This window comes from Stylophora pistillata, chromosome 2, assembly GCF_964205215.1.
Source record: "Stylophora pistillata chromosome 2, jaStyPist1.2, whole genome shotgun sequence".
Taxonomy (NCBI): Eukaryota; Metazoa; Cnidaria; class Anthozoa; order Scleractinia; family Pocilloporidae; genus Stylophora; species Stylophora pistillata.
In genome coordinates this window covers 29136940-29161149 of record NC_142520.1, presented here as the reverse complement: position 1 = coordinate 29161149, position 24210 = coordinate 29136940, and the positions used below count along the sequence as shown (strand labels likewise).

Below are 24210 nucleotides of genomic sequence, written 5' to 3'. Positions count from 1 at the left end.
CATACAGAGGTTTCGCAGCTATTCGAGATCGGTGGAGGTGCTTAATTGTCGCTCAGATCGAGGAGAAACCAGAACTCGAATAGGAAAAACCGAAACCCACACCGGATACCAAATCCTAAAATCCATTAGTATTTTTCACGTCGACCAAATGCTGAAAAACGGAAAATCCGCAAAACGCAATGAACACCAAAACCGAAAAACCAAAGTTTTTTTTTACATTAAAGCCGGAAAACCGATCTAAAAAATATTAAAAAACGCAAAATCGAAAATCCTGGTGCATGGTGGCCCCTTTTTTTACATATCCTCTATTTATCATTCCCAACTTTTTCTGTTTTTGCTCAGTACGTGTCCCCTGAAGAAATCATTTTTACTGTGTGGCTGGGATGCTGAGGCAAGAAGAAAAATTTTTTACCCAAAAAGGAAGAACAAAAGATGTTATGGCAAAAACTGCGATTAAAGTTGTTTCCCGGAAACTCCACCTCACTCTCTATTGCAACACTTATTCCAATACTTCCGGTGCGGCGAGGGGAGATTTATGGCCGAGCGAGGGATGGGTCGCGGCGAGAACCACTTGTCAGGGAGAGTAAGCAAAAGAATAGGAAACTTCTATAAAAGATGTATTTCTTTAAAAAAAAATGTTGCAGAGTTTGTACATACCATATAAATTTTGCCCATTTCCTTCATTATTGCGAGTGCATGAGAATGTGCTGTTTCAGAGCTTGTGCTTCAGCACGGCCAACCAAAGAAGCCAGGTGGCAAAGCATCGAACGGAAGTGGAGTTGTTTTGGCAGAGCCAGCGCTTTACGTGTACCGGAATCAGGCCTTTTGACATTACACAAAGAGGAATTTTTTGTTGTGTATCACTGTATAGGTGTCACTACTGTTGTACAGTCTTCTACACATTCCTCAGACTGTAGCGCTTAGCTGTCGCAAGGAATTAACTAGATTCTGAAACAATTTTCGATTTGGCGCCCACCAGACTGGAAAGCTGTTGTTGTGGATGCAAATCATGTCGGTTTTACGACATAAGTTTCTCCTTGTTGCTTTGCTTCAGGCCTGGATCGGCATTACACTTGTTTCTTCCCAGCAAAGATGCCTTGGTGGATTTGATATCTACTTTATTCTTGACAAGTAAGTTGTGTGTTGAAAGCCTCAGCTTGCATATGCTTAATTGAGTATGTCTGGTGCACGCATATCAAGTTTGATTCAAAATGTCTTGTTTTATGCGAACAAATCATCATTTGTGAAGCCCTATTTTTGTAGATAAATCCTTCTTTCATGGTCACAGCCAAGAGATTATTTTTTACTTATTTCTTAGACATAAGTGGTCACATATATATATTCACTGCGTTACACCAAAGAGCCTAATTAATAACCGTGCATGAGACTGCCATGGTTTTGAGTCTAAATCATAAGGAGATCTGTAACATAAGGTTATTGGTGGTTGCAACTCACTGGGTGATCAAATAGAGTGCTAAGCATTCTAAGGCTCATGTTGGTGGTCTCTGTTGTCAAATTATTGACACAATTTTAGTCCTCCTTTACCATACAAAATTGTTTTGTGTTTTGATTGATATCTTTAATTAATGTCTAAGCGTTATTGACCAAGCGTGAGGTCAAGATGGCTGGATATTTGCCAAGTTGTTTTTCCGCATTTTTATGGACCAAGACAGAGTTGAGGTTCATAAAAACGTAAAAAAAGAACATGGCTAATATCCAGCCATCTTGACCAAACAGACTTGGTCAATAAAGGATTTATTTCATAACCAGGGTTTTCCTTTTCAAAGAAAGTTGAAGTCGGATGAAAAGGAAGCAGGCGGAGACAATTTGGGCGAGTAGCGCCCAGCCTGAGTGGCGAAGGCGCGAACAACTAGGGGGGTCCGGGGGCATGCCCCCCCCCCCGGGAAATTTTAAACATTTGAGCGCTCTGAGATGCAATCTGGTGCATTTTGGGTGCTTAAATTAAGGAAATGAACAGGCTTAACAACACAAGAAATGACAATGTATTTGATAAAATGCAGCCCTTTTCTAGCACGTTGATTGGCAATACCGGGCACATTGCTTATAAATATTAATGTAAAACAACACTCGAATCGATCTGGAAGAATTTCACATAAAGATATATTAACACAGAAATCAAAGGTAAACAAAAATACGAACATCACAGAAAATATTTCGCAATTAATTGCATCCCACACGATCGCCTGAGACTTACTTTACTTCGGACTTGGCCCAAGATAATATTTGTGATGCTTTGGCTTAGTGAGAATAAGTAGTTCCTAGTTAAAGTATATCTGTTCTAACTAAAACAGTTAAAAGCGGATAAATCAAGAAGATAATCGACCTTTCAAATAGTAATTTATTTAAATGCAAAAATTGAATAATTTACGTATCTTTAAGCTTGAAGGGATGCCAGTGATACATGACTTGACCGCGCAAACTTGTACTGAATGTCACGTACCAGTACACGCGCAAAAATTCTACTTCGTTTTTTGCTGAAATATGTACTTTTTATCGATTTCCGTTTCTTATACGTCATTGTCAGACAACATACAAAGTGTTTATTATTTATCTCAAATATTTTAAATTATATAACAGCAAGGACTCTTTTAGTCGCCGGCGACGGAGCCGTTCGCAGGCGGCGAAAATCGCCGGTCGCCGGCCGAAAAGGAAAACCCTGCATAACCAAAAGATTTTGCTCAATGAGGAATCAGAAATCACTTGAAATGTTTTTATTTCACGAGCCAGGAAGACAGACAACTTTGTTTATAGCACAATAAACCCACAAGAGTTGTTTATTTTTTCTTTGTTTTGACTGTCTTCTGCTGCTTTTTGTGTCTCCTTGGCAGATACTGTCCAAAACTTATGAAATTTGTAGGTCCACTTCACACAATGTTCTTCTTGTGCAGGATCATAGTAGGCAAGATGGGCCCAATTTGCCCACTTAGGTAGCCAATCAGACCACAGGGTTTGCTTTATATCGCCCATGGGCTCTGCTGGTGACATAATTACAATGCACCTTATTATTATTTGACTGCTATGTCATTTTACCAAATAAAGTCATGAGAATGCACAAAATATGCTACAGAGTAACTCTGTAGAACAGGGCAAAACTTTGGAGCAGCACCCAACAATCGAAAATTTTTTTTCATTTTTTAACCTTGACTTTAAAAGAACAGTCTTTTAAGTGCAACAGATTTTTCTTGTTGGTCACAGAGAACACTTGAATAGTATCATTTGTGTTATTTTTCATCTTTCACCTACTCCTTTAATGATCCATACAATGGCCAGATAAGGCAATAGTTTTGGAAGCTAAAGTTACAATACTAGAAAGGGAAATATATAGCGGAATGATAAATTCCTTATTCGATTTTTTAGCATTTGATATAAGCCTGGATATTTAGCTCATTGCTTGTATTTTTCCTTGTCCCTTTCAGGCTCAGAAAAACATCTGTGCATCTACCCAAAATATCCATGTGTTTAAATGTTAAACTATCACTTAAGGTGTATGTATACATACAACAGCCCATGCAACAGATTCAAAATTCTTTTGTGAGTCCTCCTTTAATTGTACTCCAAGATCTTATTGTTAGGTCAATAATTTTCATTCATTTGTTTATTCTGAAACCCCAAAGTCATGACTCATATATCCTCTTATATACGTTGATTTTATTACATTAACTTATGAATATACAGTTTTGATTATTTCTTGAACACTGAAAAGCCCATTTGGGACAATTAAAGTATGTACATATATGTATGTATGTATGTATGTATGTATGTATGTATGTATGTGTGTGTGTGTGTGTGTGTGTGTGTGTGTGTGTGTGTGTGTGTGTGTGTGTGTGTGTGTGCATGTGTGTGTGCATGTGTGTGTGTGTGTGTGTATCCTGAACATGGGCAGGAAGGAGAGTGAGTGCTCTCAGCTTTAGAGTTTTACATTGTAGGAGTAAGATCAGATCTCAGTAACTTGAAACGATTAAAATGCAGGTTAATCAGTGGCAGACTGACCATTTCCTTCGTCTACAGGATAAACAAAAAAAACCTTCTAAAATGTGCCTGCTCTCAACGTGTGGCTTGATAGTTCAGTTTGGTAGCAGTACCCAATCAGTATCTAGTAGGCACATGTTTGAATCCCACCAAGGCCTTTCTTTTTTCGTTTGTTTTTTTGCAGCACACTTGTGAGGATAACGTGTTTCTTTCTCTGGTAATTTCAGGTCAGGCAGTGTTCATAAAAGCTTTTTTCAGCGGCAAACTGTGGACTTTGTTCAAAAGACAGTAGGGAACTTTGTTGGGTAAGTGTTGACTAAAAACTTGATTTGATTAATATAATAATCATGGAGGAAGTAGCAATAGGATGTGTATTTTGATTTAGTGATAACAAAAACTGCATGCTTAGTGGACCAATGATACTTAACCTTATTTTTTTATTTCCAGGAAGGGTGTTAGATTATCCTTCATCACATTCTCCTCAGACAGAATAACAGAAACAATTTTGAGATTGACCAGTGACAGGTAATCCCAGTCATCCTTAATTTTATGTTACCGTCATTAATAATAGAAAAACTATACACCGGTATATAGTCATTGTCTTTTGAATTTTTTGTAGTCTATTTGAATATTTGATATTATAGGGAGAACTTACATGTTAATCACTTATAGGAGTAATGCCATTAACTCCCAATATCTGACTTTTAATTCTCGCTTCTAGCTGCTGCACATTTGTTTGTAAATTAGTTATAAGAATTTGGTATTAGATGAGGACAGCAACTTCCACCAGATACATTTGAGTATAATTTTTCATTACCTGTCTGTGGTGTAATCTATGGAATAATACAAGGAGAAGTTACTTGTCGATCCCTTCTGGAAGTTAAAGGGTTTACGAGTTAAGGATTAATATTGAAAACAGAAGTTAATTACCAACAAACTATATGTACCCTGTAAAATTAGGATGAATATGACTCACTGTTGTAACATATTACTTTCATGTCTTACATATTATGCTTTTACATGAAGATCTAAAATCAAGGAAGGTCTGGATGAATTGAGGAAAGTACAACCAGGTGGAGATACATACCTTGGGAAAGCTCTTAGGATGGTATGTACCAAGTCATCAAATCAATTTTGTTGGTATAAATTGTTGCATTCATATACACTGTAAAATGCTCCTGAATAAATTACTGGTAGTGCAGCATTTTTGTTTTTGTGCTGAGTTGTTTACCTATGGATTTCATCAGACCATCAAGTATACAATCGCAATAACTGTAGCGTCTACGGCGACCAAATTTAAATTCTCAAGTTCAAGGGTGTGTCATTCCAAAATATGGTTAACGAGGTGTTTGAGACTATTTTGCTGATCGAAATGGTGAACCAAAGTTGACAGTTTGCATGAATCTTTATTCTTGAAAGGCAAACGACCATGAACCACAATCAATGATGAAAGTAACGATTATTCTCACAGTCAATCAATCTATTGAACGATCGATCTTAAAATATCGGTCCCGCTTGTGCCAGAGGTTGAGAAAACGAAAGGGCGACAGTTTACCAAGACTATTCAAAACTTACAAAGAACTGATGAAAGGGACGCTAAACTTGCCTTTGAAATGCAAGTGGTGATGCTGAAAGGTCCGATTACAAAATCAATAGAAATACATAAAAACAGATAAGCATTGTAACTATGTGGCTATCTAAGATCATTCTGAAAATAGTGAACTAATCAACAATCAATAAAAAAATGAGCCTTCTGGCTAATGTCCTTAACAATAACTTTATATAACCTGGCCATTTCTCATATGTAAGTGGTTGTAGTTGTTTTACCAAAGAACGCAATCATTCAATGGACACATGAGTCATTGAATGAATGAATGAAAAACTTTATTTAAGTGTCTATATTTTCAGCTATAAGCTAATGGGGGACACTAAAAAATTTAAAAGTCAAATACATTTACATATGTAGATAATAGCTATTTACAGTAGATAATTAAAATGATTATAAAGTTATTTAGTTAAGTTTTAAATTTCAACGAGAGTTGAAAGGTCGACTTTTCTTATGTTCTTCTTGAACGAATTTAGAGTTTCTATCGTTGTTAGGTGTCTTGGTAACTTCGACCAGATGAGAGGTCCCATATATTTAATAGAATTCCTACCAAATCTTACAGTTTCGAATCTTGGCAGTTTGAAATCATAGTTCCATAAATTATACTGAGTGTTCTCTATATTATGTAAGTCAGAAATATTCTCAGGTACGAGACTGTGCTTAACTTTAAACATCAAAGTGGCAATGTCTTGTAGGCGCCGATTGTTCAATGTCGGTAGTTTGGCGCGACTTAGCAGTTCTTTATAGGACACTGATCTAGTTTTGTACACTGCCCTAAGTGCTCGCTCCTGAATCTGCTCAAGCTTTCTCCGATCCGATGCATTACAAAAGTGCCATACTAGATGACAGAAGGTTAGATGGGGCAGAATTGAAGACCTGTAAAGTGATAGTTTAGTATTACAGGGTATCAAATTGCGTAGCCGCACTAGGACCCCTACTTTTTGACTGGCCTTAGAGCATAGATCACTGATATGACTAGTAAAACTCAATTTTTCATCGATTTGAACACCTAAAAGCCGTATTTCCCCCATTCTCTTAATAGTATGATCGTCAACAGAAAAATTTTGATTATCGTTCTCTGTCAACATTAATAGCTGGAACTTTTCTGGGTTGGTTGAGAGATAGTTGTTCTTGTACCAGGATACAGCTTTCTCTCCATGTATCTTGATACTTTGCGCGACAACGTCATGCTCCTTCCCCGTGACCTACATCTGATGGTCGTTGGCCTACATGCTCAAATTAGCATTATTTATATGGAATGACATATCATTTTGGAACAAATTCCACAGAAGGGGGCCAAAGGACGAGCCTTGCGGGCAGCCAAGCACCATCCTTTTCCAGTCACTTGTCACTCCTTTTATTTTCACTCTATTGAGCCGATTGTCAAAGTGTGATCTAAGAAGGTTGAGAGAATTTTGTCCAATGCCATAGGCCTCAAGTTTCTTTACGATTAGAGAATGGTTAAGAGAGTCAAAGGCTTTACTCAAGTCAGTAGACAGTATGTACACCATGTGTTTAATTTTTTCTCTGCCAAGGGTAGCTCTGTCACCAACATATTTTGTCCTTGGTGAAAACCAATTGTTTCAATGACTTTAATTTGTGGCTATTTGCAAAGCATGGTTGAAGAGTTGACCTTAGTCAGATGTCTTGTTAAGCTGCTCTGATTTAGCCCAGCTGTCCACATTTAACTGTTAACCTCCTACTGTTTACCTTACTTGATGTGATTTAAAATGAATCAGTTTAGATGTTCATGTACAATGCTTTCTATGAGTATTTTAGCACTAGTAACAATATTTCAACCAATTTATATCAGTCACAGGAAATATTCTAGTTTAAATTTTCCAATTTCTTTTTTCTTTTTCCTTTTAACAGGCAAATAGTCAAGTTGCTTCTCAATTAGGTGAGTCCAAAAATGAGCTTGAAAAGAGAAGGTGTAAGGTCCTTCTCTTTCATTATGCATTAGTCTTCAGCTTCTATGCCCATACCCATGTACCTCAGCAAGGTTGGTCAACAGTATTTTGAATGTAACATCTCCACTCTGCAATCTTTGGAATGATTATTAGATAGTGGTTATCTGTCAATTATTGGTAGGTCTCCAGGCTAAACTTTTTCTAAAGTTGCCATGTGGCCCACCCAAATTTATGAAATGATCTCAATTATGGACAGTGCCTGTAATTGCCAGTACCCATTCAAGCTGTGCATCATGCTATGGTGGTGCATGCTCTCTTTTTGGTGGAAAAATGGATGAGAGACCAACCTCATGCATGTAATAAAACAGGCTTGATTATTTTGCAATATTGCATGGTTACCCCCCAATTTTTTTTTTTTTTTTTTTTAATTTTGGTAGCCCTTGATAAGATCTATTCTGCTTGCATAGTCATTGGCCAAGCAAAAGTAGATCCCCACTAGCCTGCTTGGTCCTGCTAAAAACAAAGTTTAGTCACCTGCAGTGATCCCCTACCCCCTTCCCCCAAGAAAAAAAAATGAAAAGGAAATTTTTTACAATATTACATGATTCTTCATAAGGTCGTAGTAGTAGCAAGTATGATAAATATTGTAAGAAATAGACAACTTTTTTGAGAGACATGTTTCGGCATGCTTATGCCATCTTCAATCAATGAGTAACAGAACGTGAGTAATTATATAACTGACAAGTAGATGAATAAGATATTTACAGTATGATGTAATACAAAAGCAGGTACTAATTACAACGTGACACCAAACATCAAAGGTGTGAACTAAAACGCTAAAAAAATGTTATAATTCTGTAATTGTTTGTTAAGTTCAGGTTTGATCTTATTTATGTAAAAAGCTTCTTTGAGTTTTAAATCAATTGAGTTGTTCGCAGAATCCAGGATACTAAAGCAAGAATTAAAAGGAGTATTTGTTCTTACAAGAAGGGGATGTGTTGAAATGCTTAAAAATATGCGAGTTTTTATCGCTTTCCGTGTGCTCCTTTATCCTAGTAGAGAAGTGGTGACTAGTTTGTCCAATCTAACGGGAATTACATCCCGCACAAGAAAATTGATAAACTACCATGCATTTTAGAGCATCAGGAGTACGATCTTTATCACTGAACATTGATTGAAGATGGCATAAACATGCCGAAACGTGTCTCTCAAAAAAGTTGTCTATTTCTTACAATATTACATAATTCACTGTTATGTTGAATATACTCAGTAGTCAAGTACATTACCTATTGTGTAGTTCCAATTCCAGTAGTTTATGAAGAACTCCCCTCCTCTCCAGAATTTCTGTTTTTTTTCCCTCATCTCCGACCCCTCAGAAGCTCCAAGTCATTTTATACATGGAAAACTGATGGCTCACGCTGTTACAATCAATTTGTTAATTACTTTTTTATTGTGGCCACACAATACAACACTTTGCTATTGTACTTCAGACTTATCCTTTTGCTGATTCAGAATGTTTGATTTCTTACATCAATATTATAAATAGAGCTAAATTTGTTTGTTGTTGTGTAGTTTATGTTTATAATTTTCTTGAGTGCATAAAACTCTTGCTCACGTCACGAAAATCGCAACTGTAAAGATATGCTTTTTAGACCGGTGTGCAAAACGCGAACATAAACTTATGGAAAGTGCAACTGAGAACACTTATAAGGAATAAGATTAATTTGTCTTGTCTGTTCTTCACCTTGCTTGTCGTCTGTAAAACGTACTAATTAAGGTGTGATTTAACTAATACCTCTACCTGACCTTAACTGATTGAACATTGAAGCGACATAGGTATTGATCAGCCACAAGTAATGATACTGGATGAGCAGCCGAGCCCTCTCAATGTTGAGCATGGAAAGAGAACTAGAAACTAGGCAAACCATAAATGTACAGAGGCCATCGTTCTTCTGGTGAAACTTGCAGCAAAAATACAAACATTAATGACAAAATGCTGTTAAGCCCAATTGAATGGAGAAGATATTTATTTATATTTCTTTTTTCATTGTTTAAGTAATTTATACTTCATTCATTACAAACTTTTAACTTAAGCGTTTGCCACCCTTTGGAGAAAAGGCTAGACGTGAGCCCCCGTACCCTCAGAAATCATACCCGCTGACCCCCCTCCCCCTCTGAATTTCTAACAACCTTCCATAGGGGGGTATGGATATTTTCTGGAGCTGCATGTTCACTGCTAGTGAGATATACTTGAATGTACTATTTCTTCACACAGCAGGTTCCGCCTGTGTACAATATGATATTTTGATCCTGTTAGTAGTAGTTGTAAATCTTTTCTTCACCAAATGCCTCAATGAAATTACAGGGCAGCAGTCAGCATTTAGTATCTATATCATTCTCACTGATGGGAAAATAGATGACATTGGTACAGCTAATGAAGAGGTTGGTGAATTTCATTATAAATTATGATGAAATAAAAAATTAAAAAAGGGATTTAGCGGTGGGCATTCCACTAGGTGGTTCTTGTAATGTCCACTGTTTCAGATTGATTGGAATTTAAAATGTTGGGTTTTGTGCCAATGTGTGGTTTAATTGTTTAGTTGGGCCACTCTCACCCTTAAAAATCTTAAATAAGTTCACACTTTAGCTGATACTTTTATTGCATCATTTTCAAAACTTTTGAAATCCCCATCTTAAAAGAAAATGGAACAGCTTTACTGGCCTGTTAAGTTTCTGGGATTTTCAAGGAATGGGCCCCCAGGAGTTTCAGTTATTAGGAGCTGAAAAAGAGTTGAGTGAAACAGTGTTCAGTGACTATCTATTGATACAGTGTCCATTTTAATCAAATTCAATCTCAGTAAGGAAAAAGATGTGTTAGAATCGTACACTCCACAAATATGATTTTAGCTTTAAATTTTACAAAGATACAATGCACTGAAGTCATTGTGTCCCAAACAGAATTGAATAAGAAAGGTGACAGTGCTCAAATGGTTTGGGTTAAGTGCCAGAAAATGACAAAGATGAAAAAGGCTGGCTCAAAATAATTCATTGTTTTGGACTACAGTTAATTTACTGTTGGTTTGACTTGTCATGTTAAGTATTGAAACACCATGATGAGAAACAGAGTCTGCTGAGTGTTGTTTGAGGTTTCAAGCCACTAATTAAAATTACAGTGAATATTTGGTAAAAATCTAGGGAAATGGCAAATTGTTTTCAGCTAAGGTGAGGATCTAGTTTGTATGGTTGTGAGTTGTCTGTATAAAATAATCAACTGAAGTGTGATTTTTGTTGTATCTTTACTAAATAAATTAACTTTGTGTGTTTAAATGTTGTGAATTGCCACATCATACAATTACCTCTTGAATCTATTTATTCATCCTATTTAATACATACTGATATGTTTTCTCAGTCTTGTGATGTGACTGTAAACATCCCTGCAGTGCATTATTCATCTTGATTTACGAGGCAATCTTCTTTTGTAATTGCTATTAATTATCTGTAGGCTAAGAAGGCCAAAAGAGCTGGGACAATAATCTATGTTATTGGAGTTGCTTTGTATGATAAATCACAGGTAAAAGAAATGAAGAAAATGATGAAAATTTTGATAGTTGCAAATGTATACTGTCCAATTACCCTTATCCACTGTTCTATTACTTAGTTCTTATTAACCGAGCGGGAGGTCTGTATGGGAGAATCTTGACTGAGGTCACCAGTACAGACCGAACACAGTGAGGTCTGTACCAGTGACCGAGGTCAAGATTCTCCCATACAGACCGACCTAGCTCAGTTAATAAGATGTTTATTATATGGCTGTCTTATATGCCAATTTTTTATATTCTTTGTACCTTTTTTTTTTAGATCAGTCTAGATGGGAAAATGTAGACCACTTTCAATATTGATTTCAGCCAATCAAATTCGTGAATTTGGTAGTTCCCAGTCCTTGTGAGACAGCCGTATAATAAACTATCTATTACACTGAATAAAGGCTGATAGTTTCGAAAGAAACTGTTTGGGGCTGCGTCGGTGGGAGTAACGAAATAACTTGAATATATCAACAAAGTTGAAGTGGTAAATTGGCCACCGTAACGATTACAAAAGCTGACGTTTCGAGCGTTAGCCCTTTGTCGGAACGAATAGGACATCTATTTGCTCCGACGAATGGCTAACGCTCGAAACGTCAGCTTTTGTAATCGTTATGGTGACCAATTTACCACTTCAGCTTTGTTGATATATCCAAGTTATGTCTTATTACACTGTCTTATTACACTGTCTTATTACACTGTCTTATTACACTGTCTTATTACACTGTCTTATTACACTGTCTTATTACACTGTCTTATTACACTGTCTTATTACACTGTCTTATTACACTGTCTTATTACAAGTACTGGTATTATGTGTACACTGTCCTATGAGTGCTCAAAATTGGGCATATTATTATCAATTCCATGCAAGTTTTTTTTTATACTTTTAATTATGTTAAATCATTATAGTTGCTCTGTTATTTTCACTGATGATTCTTCATTTCAAGTATCGCTGACAATACTGATAACAGTTTCATTAGTTACATGGCTGTGTACAATTGAACAATTGGTCAGCATTCATGTATAAAAAAAAAATTTATACAAATAATACTTGTTGTAGCTCAAACTTTTGGCAAGCAAGCCTCCAGAGGATTTTGTCTTCACAGAACCAAACTACCAAGCATTACAAAATCTAACGAGTGATGTAAGTGTTACCTTTAGTTGCCAATTTATCTGAATACATTAATATGAAAGTATCTGTGATTTTTTGTTTCCAGAATTTAAATTTTCATATTGTCAGCGAAAAAAACCCTAGAAGGAGGTGTGGCAGAATAATTATGATAAGTTTAAATTGTTTGACTGTATTGTTTGTTTACAGATTTCTAACAGGGCCTGTGTTGAAATTACTGCTGTTTTCCCAAAACAGGCCTGCATAGGAGGTATTGCATGATTCCTGCATTTGACAATTTTAATTGGCTTTTGTCAGAATCCTTTTCTTTTTATATCTAAAGCAAATTATGTGTGTTTTGTTGTTTGTGTGGGAAACTGAGGTAATGTTGGGCTAGCAATATACTCTGATTCTATCAATTCTATGTTATTTATTTGATATCTACTGTGGTTTTCTAATCACTTGGCCATTGACAAGTGGCAATACTCGGTCAGACGGATCAAGCAAGCAGTGTCTGTAGAGTATATTGTTTAGTTTTTTTTTCCTTAATAACCATCATCAGGTGAAAAACTTTGTCTTCGGGGCAGTGGAATTACAAATGTTACTTGGGGTCAATTAATTAATGAAGTATTTTTTTCATTATTTATGGAAATGTTTCATGTTTTTTTTTTGCGATTTCGATAGAGCGCAACAACGTTACAATGCGTGGGCGTGGCTTTGAAAAGTTCGATTCGGTAGAGTCTCATTCAGTGAGGTGTGGCTTTGATTTTTACGCTACCTATCGCCAAGGTATGATCAATAATGTTGTGATGTGAATATGTTAAAAAAAAAAATGTTTAATGATAAAAAGGTTCGAGGTTTGTGAACGAGTAAAAGTAGTGAAAAAAACGTGATGTTTCCTTATCGTCATGGCGGTGTTTTTCCCCATTTTAGACCTCAAATGTGAGCATTAATAAGGATATTGAAATAATACTAAGCAGTGATTGTTACTTAATCACACATGGTTGGTTTCTTTGGGAATAATGTGCAACCGATAGGCCGGGGATGAAGAACTTTTCAACTAAGATCACCCCAGTATGGTCGAAAGCCCAATTCAAGGTCAATGGTCTTTGATGTTTGACAAGTTGTCGTTACAGTATTTTTGAATAATGCCTCCTTTTTTCCGGCGGAGAGTAACCAACTAGCGTAAGCTCTGCCCCAACCCTTTTTTTTAAATTTATTTTTTATATATATACATACTTTTTACACTGTCTATTGTTTTACATAGTAAGTATTTGTGTATTTCTCGTAAGGGCACACTTAATTTGGAGCCTCGCTCTGTTGTGTGTCCCGCACCTTTGTCCTCCGTTCTCTTCTGTGTCTTGTTCATATGTATATTTTAGTCTTTTTGGTATTGTAAGTATGGTGAAAGCGATTAAATAAATAAATAAATGAATAAACCCTAAGAAGTGACTGTCGTACAGATCACCACATTCAATGTGGAAAATTGTTCTTGCCGTTGGCCATAACTGGGTCGGTTCTTATCGGCGGTTGTTGTTACAAAAACCCTTGATTTTAGTAGTTTATTTATTTCCCTGTTTTCTCATGGCATATAATTACCCGAGTTTTTTTCTTTCACGTATGATGCACGATCCTCGCAGTAGAGAGCGCTATTTGTGCAATAGCGAAAATCAGACCTGAAAAAAAATCAGGCCTGTACGGGATTCGAACCACTGACCTCTGCGATACTAGTGCAGTGTTCTACCAATTGAGCTAACAAGCCAACTTGGAGCAGGTCGTTAAGTTGATTCGTAATAAACCCGTGATGATAAATCATTGCATAAATAGCGCTCTCTACTGCGAGGATCGTGCATCATACGTATCTATAACCGCAGTTCAAAATATATGAACTTCATATATTCATCATATTTTTTTCTTTTGTTATTTTCAGTCACGAAAGCCATTTTAGTTGAGGAGAACCGCTTGGTCTGTCCTGTTCCTGTTTTGAATGACACAGAAAGGTAAATTTGTTTCAATTGGACAACTTAAAACCAGTCAATGGCCAGTCCAAAAAATTTTGGCCAGTTGTGGCGACGGAGCCTTAAATTGACGTGTTTGTACAACAAGAACGTAAACTAAATTAATGAATTTTTGATAAAGTATCCAATCGCTCGTGTGCTTAAGAACCAGTCCACTTATGTGATATACATATATTTTTCTTCTGTTTTCAGTGTTCTTATGCTTCACATTTCATTAAACAGTGGAAGGGCATTTGTCTCCAGCAATGTTCATATTTCAGCTAAAAACTGCACAAGAGAAGTGATAATGCCAACGAACACAACGAAGCCAGGAAAAGAAATAGAAGGAGATGAAGATACTTCACCAGAGGTGTGCTATTCATTTCCGCCGATGATTTTCGTAATTCTTATAACCTATTTTTCGTTTGACATTTCCACCTGCGTTTTCCCGCGCTTTAGGCGGCTTGGTTGTTTTTACGTTGAGTTCTCATGGGCTCTGAACCTTTTTACTCCCAAGATCTCATCAGCAATTCTCCCTTCTGTCTGCCATACAACTCTTATGATGCTGGTTGTAAGAATTTGGTATTGGATCAATTCATTATCCTCCAATTGTTATTTTTCTCTATTCTCATCACTGGTCTGCTTGATGTTGTATTGTCAGGAGAACTTCTGTCGCGGTCACTCGCGGGAATTAAAGGGTTTATTTTTTTTCTTCCGTTTATTGATTGGCTGTTTTAGTCACGTTGGTGTTGATTTTTAATCGAAAAGAGGTCCTGTCTACTTCTACATTTTTTCCCATCGTTTTTTCAAGTAAGTCACCAAATGGGTCATTCACAGATTATATCTTTTTAGTAAAATCACTTATCTGTTTTTTCTTTTAACAGACTGGAAAGAGAAGTAAAGTGGCTTTAACTTTGGTGCTGCTATTTCTGTTCGCCCTTCTCATTTTACTAGCCGTATGGTGGTTTTGGCCTTGCATTACGACAAAGGTCAGAGATTTTGGTTTTTAATTTTTTCCTTTATCGTATGAATGTGGAAAACGCAGTGGCCTGGTGGTTAGTCCCGAGGACTTCGGACCCAGAACCTGTAGGTCAATAGAGACGATTGAAAAACATGGGTGACCGAAAAAAGGTCGGAATCTGGGAAAGAGAAAAAGGAAGGCCCTCGTGCGAGCATTCCAGTAAACCAGCTGTCACTTTGGCTTGGAATTAGCCAATTTTGACCGAGTGCATCGACTAGGGACGGATCTAAGGCATTTTTTGATGAAAGGGGAGGCGAGAATCTAAACTTTGATTCAGAATCAAATAATGATGATGATGATTAAGATGATTATTATTATTATTTTTATTATCCTTTTTTAAACCAGGGCCTAAATAAACTAAGAGATGTATCTAGATAATTAACTTTTAAAAACTCCAAGTTAAGTGGAAATATGCAGTACTTTAAGCAGAAGCATTGCCTGGCATTGACACCAAATACGTTGCTTCGCACGATGCACTCAAGTAATGGCGAGTTTCATTTTTACATTTTATTAAGTTTTGTTTAGGGTCGATGTTTGTAAACATTTAGAGGAAGAGAGTTGGTGTTTCTCGTGCGTTTATGTAATTTACCTTTTCCTTGTTTTGTTCAGCCTCCGAGAAACTATCAACCGGCTGGTGTATCAGAATCCAAGGAGCCACCTCTCAGGCCCCCGCCACCAGCGAGACCTCCGCCACCAGCAAGGCCCCCGCCACCAATGGAGAAAACGGTCAGTATAGGCGGATACGCCGTATACACTTTGGAAGAAAAGAAAACATGTATCGGGTGCATTTATTTAGTCATAAGGGAGTGGTTAATATGGAGAATTTGGGACGTACGTTGCAATAGTAAAGAACGAAGCAGATGCAGTCGAGAGCTCCTTGCCGTGATTTTGTTTAAAAAAAATTTTGCGAATTCTTTGTACTTGTACTAGAAGCTCAGACCACTTGTTTGATATTTTAATGAAGCATTCGTGTGACGCAGGGCAACTCGTTTTTACTCGTTGAATGATGAACCCCATCTAAAGACGCCCTCTTACGTCCTTTCGCGCACGATTCACCTTTTCCGCTGTCTCATTTGAAATTCGCGCTCCACGTTAATTTTTACAGCACTCCAACGTCTGACTTTTAGTTTGCGACTTTTTTCTTAATTAGCCGGCTGGTAGGACAAAATGGCCAACAGTAAACGCGTCATTTTACGGGGGAGGAACGGCAGGAGGAATCGTTCCTGTCCGGGTGAGTGTCGGGCTTCTGTCCGGGTGAGTGTCGGGCTTCTGTCAGGGTGAGTGTCGGGCTTCTGTCAGGGTGAGTGTCGGGCTTCTGTCAGGGTGAGTGTCGGGCTTCTCTCAGGGTGAGTGTCTGGCTTCTGTCAGGGTGAGTGTCGGGCTTCTGTCAGGGTGAGTGTCAGGCTTCTGTCAGGGTGAGTGTCGGGCTTCTGTCAGGGTGAGTGTCGGGCTTCTGTCAGGGTGAGTGTCGGGCTTCTGTCAGGGTGAGTGTCGGGCTTCTGTCAGGGTGAATTTTGTTTTGTGAATCATATGCCAATAGCCGAGAAAATATACAATTTTCAGACAACTACGTACATATTATAAGTAAGTAAGACACTTGATAAGAATTTCCCTGTGTTATTCAATTAAGTATCATTCGGGCTTCGTTAGTTATAACTCAAAAAATAAGACCGTGGGCTTCGTGAACATCGCCAGTTGATATGTGCCATTGGGTAGCAGGTGTAATAAGGTGTACTCAATCTGAAAAAACCTCCACTGAAGAGAAAAATTTTAACTTCATAAAGGTGGACTGGGGCGATAAAGGCTCAACAGAAGCTGGATCGAGGCTAGCACAAGCCAAGGTACCACAAACATTTCTTTCTTATTTATTAATTCAGTCGTTTATTTTTCGGTCTGTCATAGCGACCAAAGTATCGACCAACTCAATAAGCTAAGGTAAGAAGACTTACGAAGGGCCAACACCCGAATCGTCAGCTCAAAAATTTTTTTACATTGACCAATTTACATTATCAATACGGTTAATAACACCAAATTATCTTGAAAGACCCCCCCCCCCTGACGCAGCACCACAGTTTCTTTAAAAACTTACCCCTTCAGCTCAATGATCTGTTTGTCTCGTTAAAGGCAGCAATCATTGAAGATACTGACGAAGATCAGACTATTGTGCCAAAGAGTTCCTCTACTCCAGGTTGCTGGACGGCAGCTAAGGTAAATAATTGCTTGGTCTTTTTTTTGTTTGTTTATTTGTAGTTTTCACTAATTGTAAAGTTGTTTGTTTGTCTGAGCCTTTGTTCCTGTTTTTTAGTTTTTTTTTTTTGCTTGTGTGATGTCATTGAAAAAGAAAGAAAATGATAAATTTTTTCAACGAAGTGGAAAAAAAATGTAAGTCTTCTGTTCTGGATATAAGTGACAATGAGAATTCAGTGAAGCTGACGCCTCTCCTAGACCAAAAAGGAAATTGTCCACCTCCATTTTCCTCTTGGCCCTTGCAGCTATACTTCTTTGGGTTATCGTCTTCTCCAATAAATAGTGACAAAAGCACGCGTAATCCCAGCAGTTGCGCTGACTAAAAGATCTTATATGTTGACGTGGAAGATGTTATTCAGTGATGCAGGCATACTCGGAAAAACAACTCCGACGGTCTTCAATGGGAATCCAACCTACTACCTACCGATTAGTACTTATGATGCTTACGTCAGAGCTATAGTAGACTGGTGACAAGCTTGGCCGTTTACTCAGGCTATGGAGACAAACTTCCTGCATATTGTTAGGATATCGATGTCAATCTTTGATGCTTATACACAATGATGATGTAATTGAAGATGGTAAATTGAAAGCTTGATGATTTAAGTGAAAGTTGTTAAACAGTGAATCACAGGCATACTCGGAAAAAGAAATCGTCATTATCATGTATGCTCAGGGCAAAGTAAGGACTTAACAATTGCTTCTCATATCTTTTTACTGTACGTATGTTTTCAGATTAAAGTTATGGCCGGTGTGGCCGCAGTTTCCGTTGGTTATCGTCGAGTCGCTTCACACAGACCTCAGCCCGGGGGAAACGTAAGTTTTTTTATTGTACACATTGTCCAAGACGAGATTTGGTTACTAAGTTGATTAAACTTTAGAAAAAAAAAATGATCAACCTTAGACAGGTCCCCGTGAAATTTTGTGAACGAGGAAAAAATGTTCTTAAATAGCAGTTACGAAATGTGAATCTGTGGTTTATGATTGAGTTGGCAGTAAATATTGAAGGCGATGAACAGAAGCAGTTTTAATCTCGTTCATGCTTGTCATCTGACATCGTCTTTCAATCAGGTAGACACAATTTTCTCTGCCATGTTTGATATTATCGCTGCATTAACTTCAGAGGCTCGAGTAACAAAGCAAAAAGACAAACAAACAAAACAAAAGGAAAAAACACTACACAATGCTTCCAAACTCCGGGCTCTGATAACAACTTCCGCGTTGGTTGTCCTATTGTCCATCACTGTCGGGATCTGTCATCATCAACAGCGCATTCCTTTTCAGGTCTTTCCTTACCCATAAGATCACAAAGCAACACCGTTGGGTAGTCACGGTTTCAAAAAATGTACGCAACTACTCTTCTGGTAACGGAAATGCAATTCTCAACCCAATGTGGATAATATTTTCTACTTATTTCTAACTGAGTTCTCGTTGTGTTTCCGCGGGAAGATACTTATTGAAAAAAAAAACAATAGGAAATATTGCTGGAGCAAACACTCGAAAATCGGACGCTTTCGTTGGGAGTATGTTAAGAATACACGTCCAATAATTACGAGATATTTTGTTTTAATCTAGCCTACTGCGTTTCACTAGCTAAAGCGCCAAGTAATATAAAGGATGCTATCAGTCTCCTCCACACCTCTCCCTACTCCAACACAGCCGTTTAATTTGAACGGGCTTCACATTGGAGCAAGGCAACCATAATCATTACCCCCAAGATAACCATTCAATTATGCCGCAGACTCGTGTCTAGGCTCTCTCTTCGCGAGTAGTTTACTGGCGTCGCTGATAAAAGTGTCCAGGGCCCCTCCAAAGTAGCGCTTGTCGCCAGACCTCCTCTTTGCAACTGAAAGTTCGCGACCACAAATACCTGTGAGTCGCTGGGGATGAGGTTCACTAGTGTGGATGTAATCTTCTGACAGTGGTATACCCTCAAATATTGCAACGAAGAACAGCTAGCTACAAACCGTCCAAGGGCACAGTTTGTGACCTCGCTGCTGTAGCTCAAATCTAAGACTTGAAGTGAAGGGTACCGACACTCAGTCATTGCGTGAAGAACCTCATCGGTGATTGCATGACCATAACCACAGCAGCACAAGCGTACGAATCGTAGCAAGTGGCAACGAGTCAGTATCGATTTAAGACCAATTTTGCTCAGATGCCGACACCACGACAGATCTACTTCGGTTATCTTCGAATTCTCCCAAGAAACCACCTGAACTTCACTGTCGGAGACGCTCGTACCGTCGAGCACTAACGAAGTCAGCGATGAACAGCAACCGATTAACTCCGACAGATTTCCTCCTCGAATGTTGTGGCATCTCCGTAGACAAAGTGATCGAAGTTTCTTACAATTCTCGGCAATATACTGCACTATTGTATCTGTCAGTGAATTACAGTAACTGAACTCTAATATTCTAACCTCCTTCAAAGAAGCGAACAATCTTAGTTTATCGCCTTCTGTATTGATAACTTCAAAAATAGAATCGCTGAGACCCAGGCATTGTACTCTCTGCACGCTCTGGATGATAACTTTGAATGCAGTTGGATGTCCCGAACTGTGCCGTATATCAAGCTTTGTTAAGTTCCCTGGAAATGATTCGTTGCTGACCGCGAATTCTTCTACAAAGGACACAGATCCCAAACATAACACTTTAAGTTGTTTGCAGTACATGGCCAGAACTTGGAAAACTCTTGGAGACAGGGTGAAACCTCCAAGATTGATCTTGAATAGCATCGGTACCATGCGGCTTCGAATAAGCTTGATCAGGCTGAATTCGTTAAGCTTGTGGAAGCGCTTAAGATTTACACATCTCCACAAAGAGCTGTCGTAAGTAATAGCTCTCCAACTCCTGCATGTCTGTGCGGCTCGACACAAGTCTGCCTCGCAGAGAAAGCTGAATATTACAAGCAGCGTTGTATCAGGAAATTCTTGAATGTGCATCGTTCATTTTCATGTTGTTCAAAAGATGGCATGATCATAAACTGTAGTGTGACTTAAGCGTTTTTTTCCTTTCCCGCGATATTTCCTCATAGGAGCGACCGCAGATTTTAATTACGTCATAATAACACTGTTTTAAATTGAAGGCGTCGTCACAGATATCTAGTAAGAACTCTTAATTAAGAATTATTTTGGGAAAACGGTCGTCACTCTCTCTAAGAGGACCACAAATTTATGAAGAATTTAATTTTGTTAACACCTTTCTTTAACATTTATTATTATTATTATTATTATAGCTTGTTTTGTTTCGTCCAGTTTGTTTTGTATACTTTTTCCACCAATAGAAGCTCGTTTGGTAAAACGTCGGGCATGCGCGAGGGGATAAATTCTGGCCAGCTGTACGCTAATTTCCCGTGCAAAATTTCAAAGAAACATTAAATACAACCGCTGTCTCGCAAAATAAGCAAAGGAAAAAGGAACGGTCCTAGAAATCTGTCAAAGGAAACAAAAGTGGGGAAAATAAAAAACCGAAGCTTTTCGAACACAAAGCTTATTCAAGTAAAGTTTTCCTGTTGATTTACTATTCAGTTTTGAACTTTGCCAAAAATGTTCAATTAAACGTGTGTCTTTTTTGTAATTCGTGTGAGACAACTTCTTTCTGACAGCCTGAAAGCACGCATATGCAGACGTTTGACTGCTGTACATCGCGGTTTGGTCAGTATTTTAACATGAATCGGGATATGAATATGGCTATTTTTTTATTTACTTTGATCTATTTGCTTTTTTGCCAAATTTCTCTGGTAGCTAACTTTTTTAAAACGAAGTCGAGTGCGAAGCTTTTGTCAAGAAAAGGAATTTTGTGTGCATGAGAACAACTTATCCTTCTCTTATCGAACATGCGATTAAAACTCTACAGTGTGGAACGTAGAGAGTGTTAATTAAGAACTAAATAGTTTTCCTTTAATTGCGTCAGATTGAGAGTTCATTTCAGGTTCCCTTTCTTGCATAAAGAGCATTTCGTAAAATTAAGCATTGCGATTTCCTACAACATTCTATAAGGATGGTAAATCGATCGTGTATATCTTTGTTCTACGTATTGTGGGCATCGCGCAGGTGTTTTACAGTAGCGGAATACTTGTGTTCAAAGATACGTTGGAAAAGGTTTCAGCGGGTGTAGCCAACGTAATCCGCATCGCACAGACTATGAGAACCCCGGGTTTGTGTTCGTAGAAGTGTTATGTTTAAAAAGAGGCTGTTGGCTCTTCAATAATATTTTTTTTTTCTTTTTTGCTTCTACAGTGGCTCTACTCCTCCAATCCTGCTGTGTGATTGACATGGACGAAGAATTGTTTGTATTGTTTTAATATCACACAAGCATATAGCAATCTAGACGATTTAAGTAGGATTAGCCGTTAACCGTGAAACGGCCAAAAGACTGAGCCGTTTGGCGTAAATATTGTCATGTCAACATCGTGTACCTTGCGTGAATACCAAGACACTCAAGCTATTTTCTCACCTTCTCAGTTCCACCTGCATCGTAGTGTCAACCAAGCCATTGCTTGCACTCTGCCACACCTGTTCAGCTTGAATTAAACAGAATGCATAAATCAAGCATGGCTGTATATTCAATATTACAAATGATTGATAAACATAAAAAACCGTAACATTTCTTTAGACTCTGACTGCAAAATCGCGTTTGGCTGATCGTCATTTGGCCAAAAATTTGTAAATTTCCTGGCACCTTTCTTGGTCAAAAATTGTTGCGATTAGTCAATTCAACTTATTCCTATAGTAGTTCACAGATAAAGTGGTAAGGCCAAATTGTTATATTTAGAAGTTAATAAGAACTCCACGCATGACTATATTATTAGTGGCAGTTACCATGTTATGTATAGCTCACTTCAAAGTAGAATGTTACATTCTATTTCCGTGCCTGCAAGTGCGCATGACAGATCTTTTGTTCAAGCATGATAGAAATCGTTTAGGTAAGGGCGAAGTGCAAACGATAAATAAATGGGTATGTAAATTAACCTTAATGAATGTAATGCTTCGCCGGCACACATAAAGTTGATGTAGTTATAGAGCTCAGGTCTCATCCGTATTTTTTATTATTTTTTTAATCTATTGTCCATCTCTCGAAGCGCGAGTATAGATATCTTATTAGACGTTTTGTTGTGTAATATCGCTTAGTACTTTACGAGTTGTGCCGTATTTTGACGAGCCCCCAGAACGGGTCAAAATACAAACAACGAGTAAAAGTACTCGGCGATACTACACAACAAAACGTGTAATAAGAGATTTATTATTTATCACGCCAAATTGTTATTTCAGCGCGGGCGAATTTCGCGGATATTTATGTACGAGGAGTGCGTGACAGAATTATCCGCTATTTTCTTTTTCCTAACTTCAATCCAATTGGTCGCTTGCGCGGTGCGAGAAAACCTGTCTAACCTGTTCTCTGGAGAACAAATACCGCGAGATAGTTGTACTCGTTTTGAGCGTTATTTGTCCTCTACGAAGCACAATTGGATAACAAAACTCAGTATTTAAACATTTATTACCAAAGTTGAGGATTATTTTAGTTAGTGTATAGGTGGGTGTTTTAGAGGGAAAAAAATTACATACAGTAACACATACAAACAAACTTGTTCTTATTGAAGACGAATAGAAGTTATACTCAGTTCTAATCCAAATTATAGCTGCATCAGAATGGCGTTATGCATGGTAGATATCGAACTTGGCGGCCTTCTCGGCTAGAATAGAAAAACAAAACTGCGCGTGCTCGTTATATCATTAGTTTTATCGACATTAATTCATCGATTTTGTCTTCATCGAGTAGGGGTTAAAATGCGTAGCGAGACAAATCTAGCTACTCGACTCGACAAAGACAAATAGTTTTATATTTATAATGCAATAAAATTTAGAGAAAGCATTGGAAGTGTTTGTGAGTTCCCTTTTCCGTTCCTCGACAAAACCCATTCTGCGTTGTACGTGTTGTTGTTTTCGATCCTCGAATATTTTTCCTTTCGTTCTCTTTTCGTTCCCAAAATAGGCTGCCTTGTGAATTCCCTTTCGTTCCTAATGTGTTCTCCATTTCGTTCCTAAGTGTCGTCCGCCTACTTCCGCAAGTTTTACGTACTTTAATTTCAACATGGGGTTTCTTGCGGAAAACTCCGTTTGTTTTCCTCAGTGTTCCTCAGTGGATTCCATGTTGATTTGCTTTCTGAGTTAATTCCCTGTGTACGTAAGTTCTCTTGTTTTCAGAAAGTAAACTCTGCGTACTTCCTCGTCTGCATTCCTTCGCGCGCTCTGCTGACTGGTTGATCAAACATTTACTAAAATCGGATTGGTCGGTTGGTCGCTCTCTACACAGCCGTAAGAAATTCCACCCAAGTGCAATTGCAAAACCGCAACCCAAAACATTCGGGTGCTCCTTTCGGATAATTCCATAGCCTTACGAATTCGTTGCGCAACAAGATTGGAATGCATTCATACACTGCTCGGACGTCTACGTAAGACCTGCCTCCAACTTCCTGTGCCCTTCCCACTGCCACCACCAGATGAAACTGCATGGTAATACATGCACTGCACTACCCCTCTGTTCGGAAGTAGAAACGGGATTCTCTTTGAAAAGCAGGCATGTTTATTGGGAGTGAAAAACGGTGAAAAAGTAACACGGTAAACTCAGAAAAAAACCTCGATAAGTGAGACTCAAAAACTAACTCGCACCTGCGAAAATCGTACGCGTAACTTGCTTACGAAGTTTCAAAGCACGCGCGCCCTAATCGCGCGTCACGCAAGTTCGGTAA

The 24210-nt window shown here is 38.1% G+C and overlaps 2 protein-coding genes across 2 annotated transcripts; one reads left to right on the top strand and one right to left on the bottom strand.

Annotated features, from left to right (window-relative positions):
- The first annotated feature begins 756 nt into the window (after window positions 1-756).
- Window positions 757-23333, top strand: LOC111341353 (anthrax toxin receptor 2). Its single transcript, XM_022948314.2, has 19 exons — window positions 757-1131; window positions 4218-4295; window positions 4438-4515; window positions 5017-5098; window positions 7469-7496; window positions 9872-9948; window positions 11009-11077; window positions 12151-12234; window positions 12409-12469; window positions 12883-12987; window positions 14129-14198; window positions 14409-14565; window positions 15080-15184; window positions 15826-15942; window positions 16367-16447; window positions 17001-17057; window positions 17341-17424; window positions 18196-18276; window positions 21701-23333. Exons 1-19 carry the CDS (start codon window positions 1001-1003, stop codon window positions 21728-21730), a joined length of 1575 nt encoding a protein of 524 aa, XP_022804049.1. The 5' UTR covers window positions 757-1000; the 3' UTR covers window positions 21731-23333.
- LOC111341354 (F-box/LRR-repeat protein 4-like) lies at window positions 18473-20607 on the bottom strand. Its single transcript, XM_022948315.2, has one exon. It carries the CDS (start codon window positions 20402-20404, stop codon window positions 19187-19189), a length of 1218 nt encoding a protein of 405 aa, XP_022804050.1. The 5' UTR covers window positions 20405-20607; the 3' UTR covers window positions 18473-19186.
- Window positions 23334-24210: the final 877 nt, after the last annotated feature.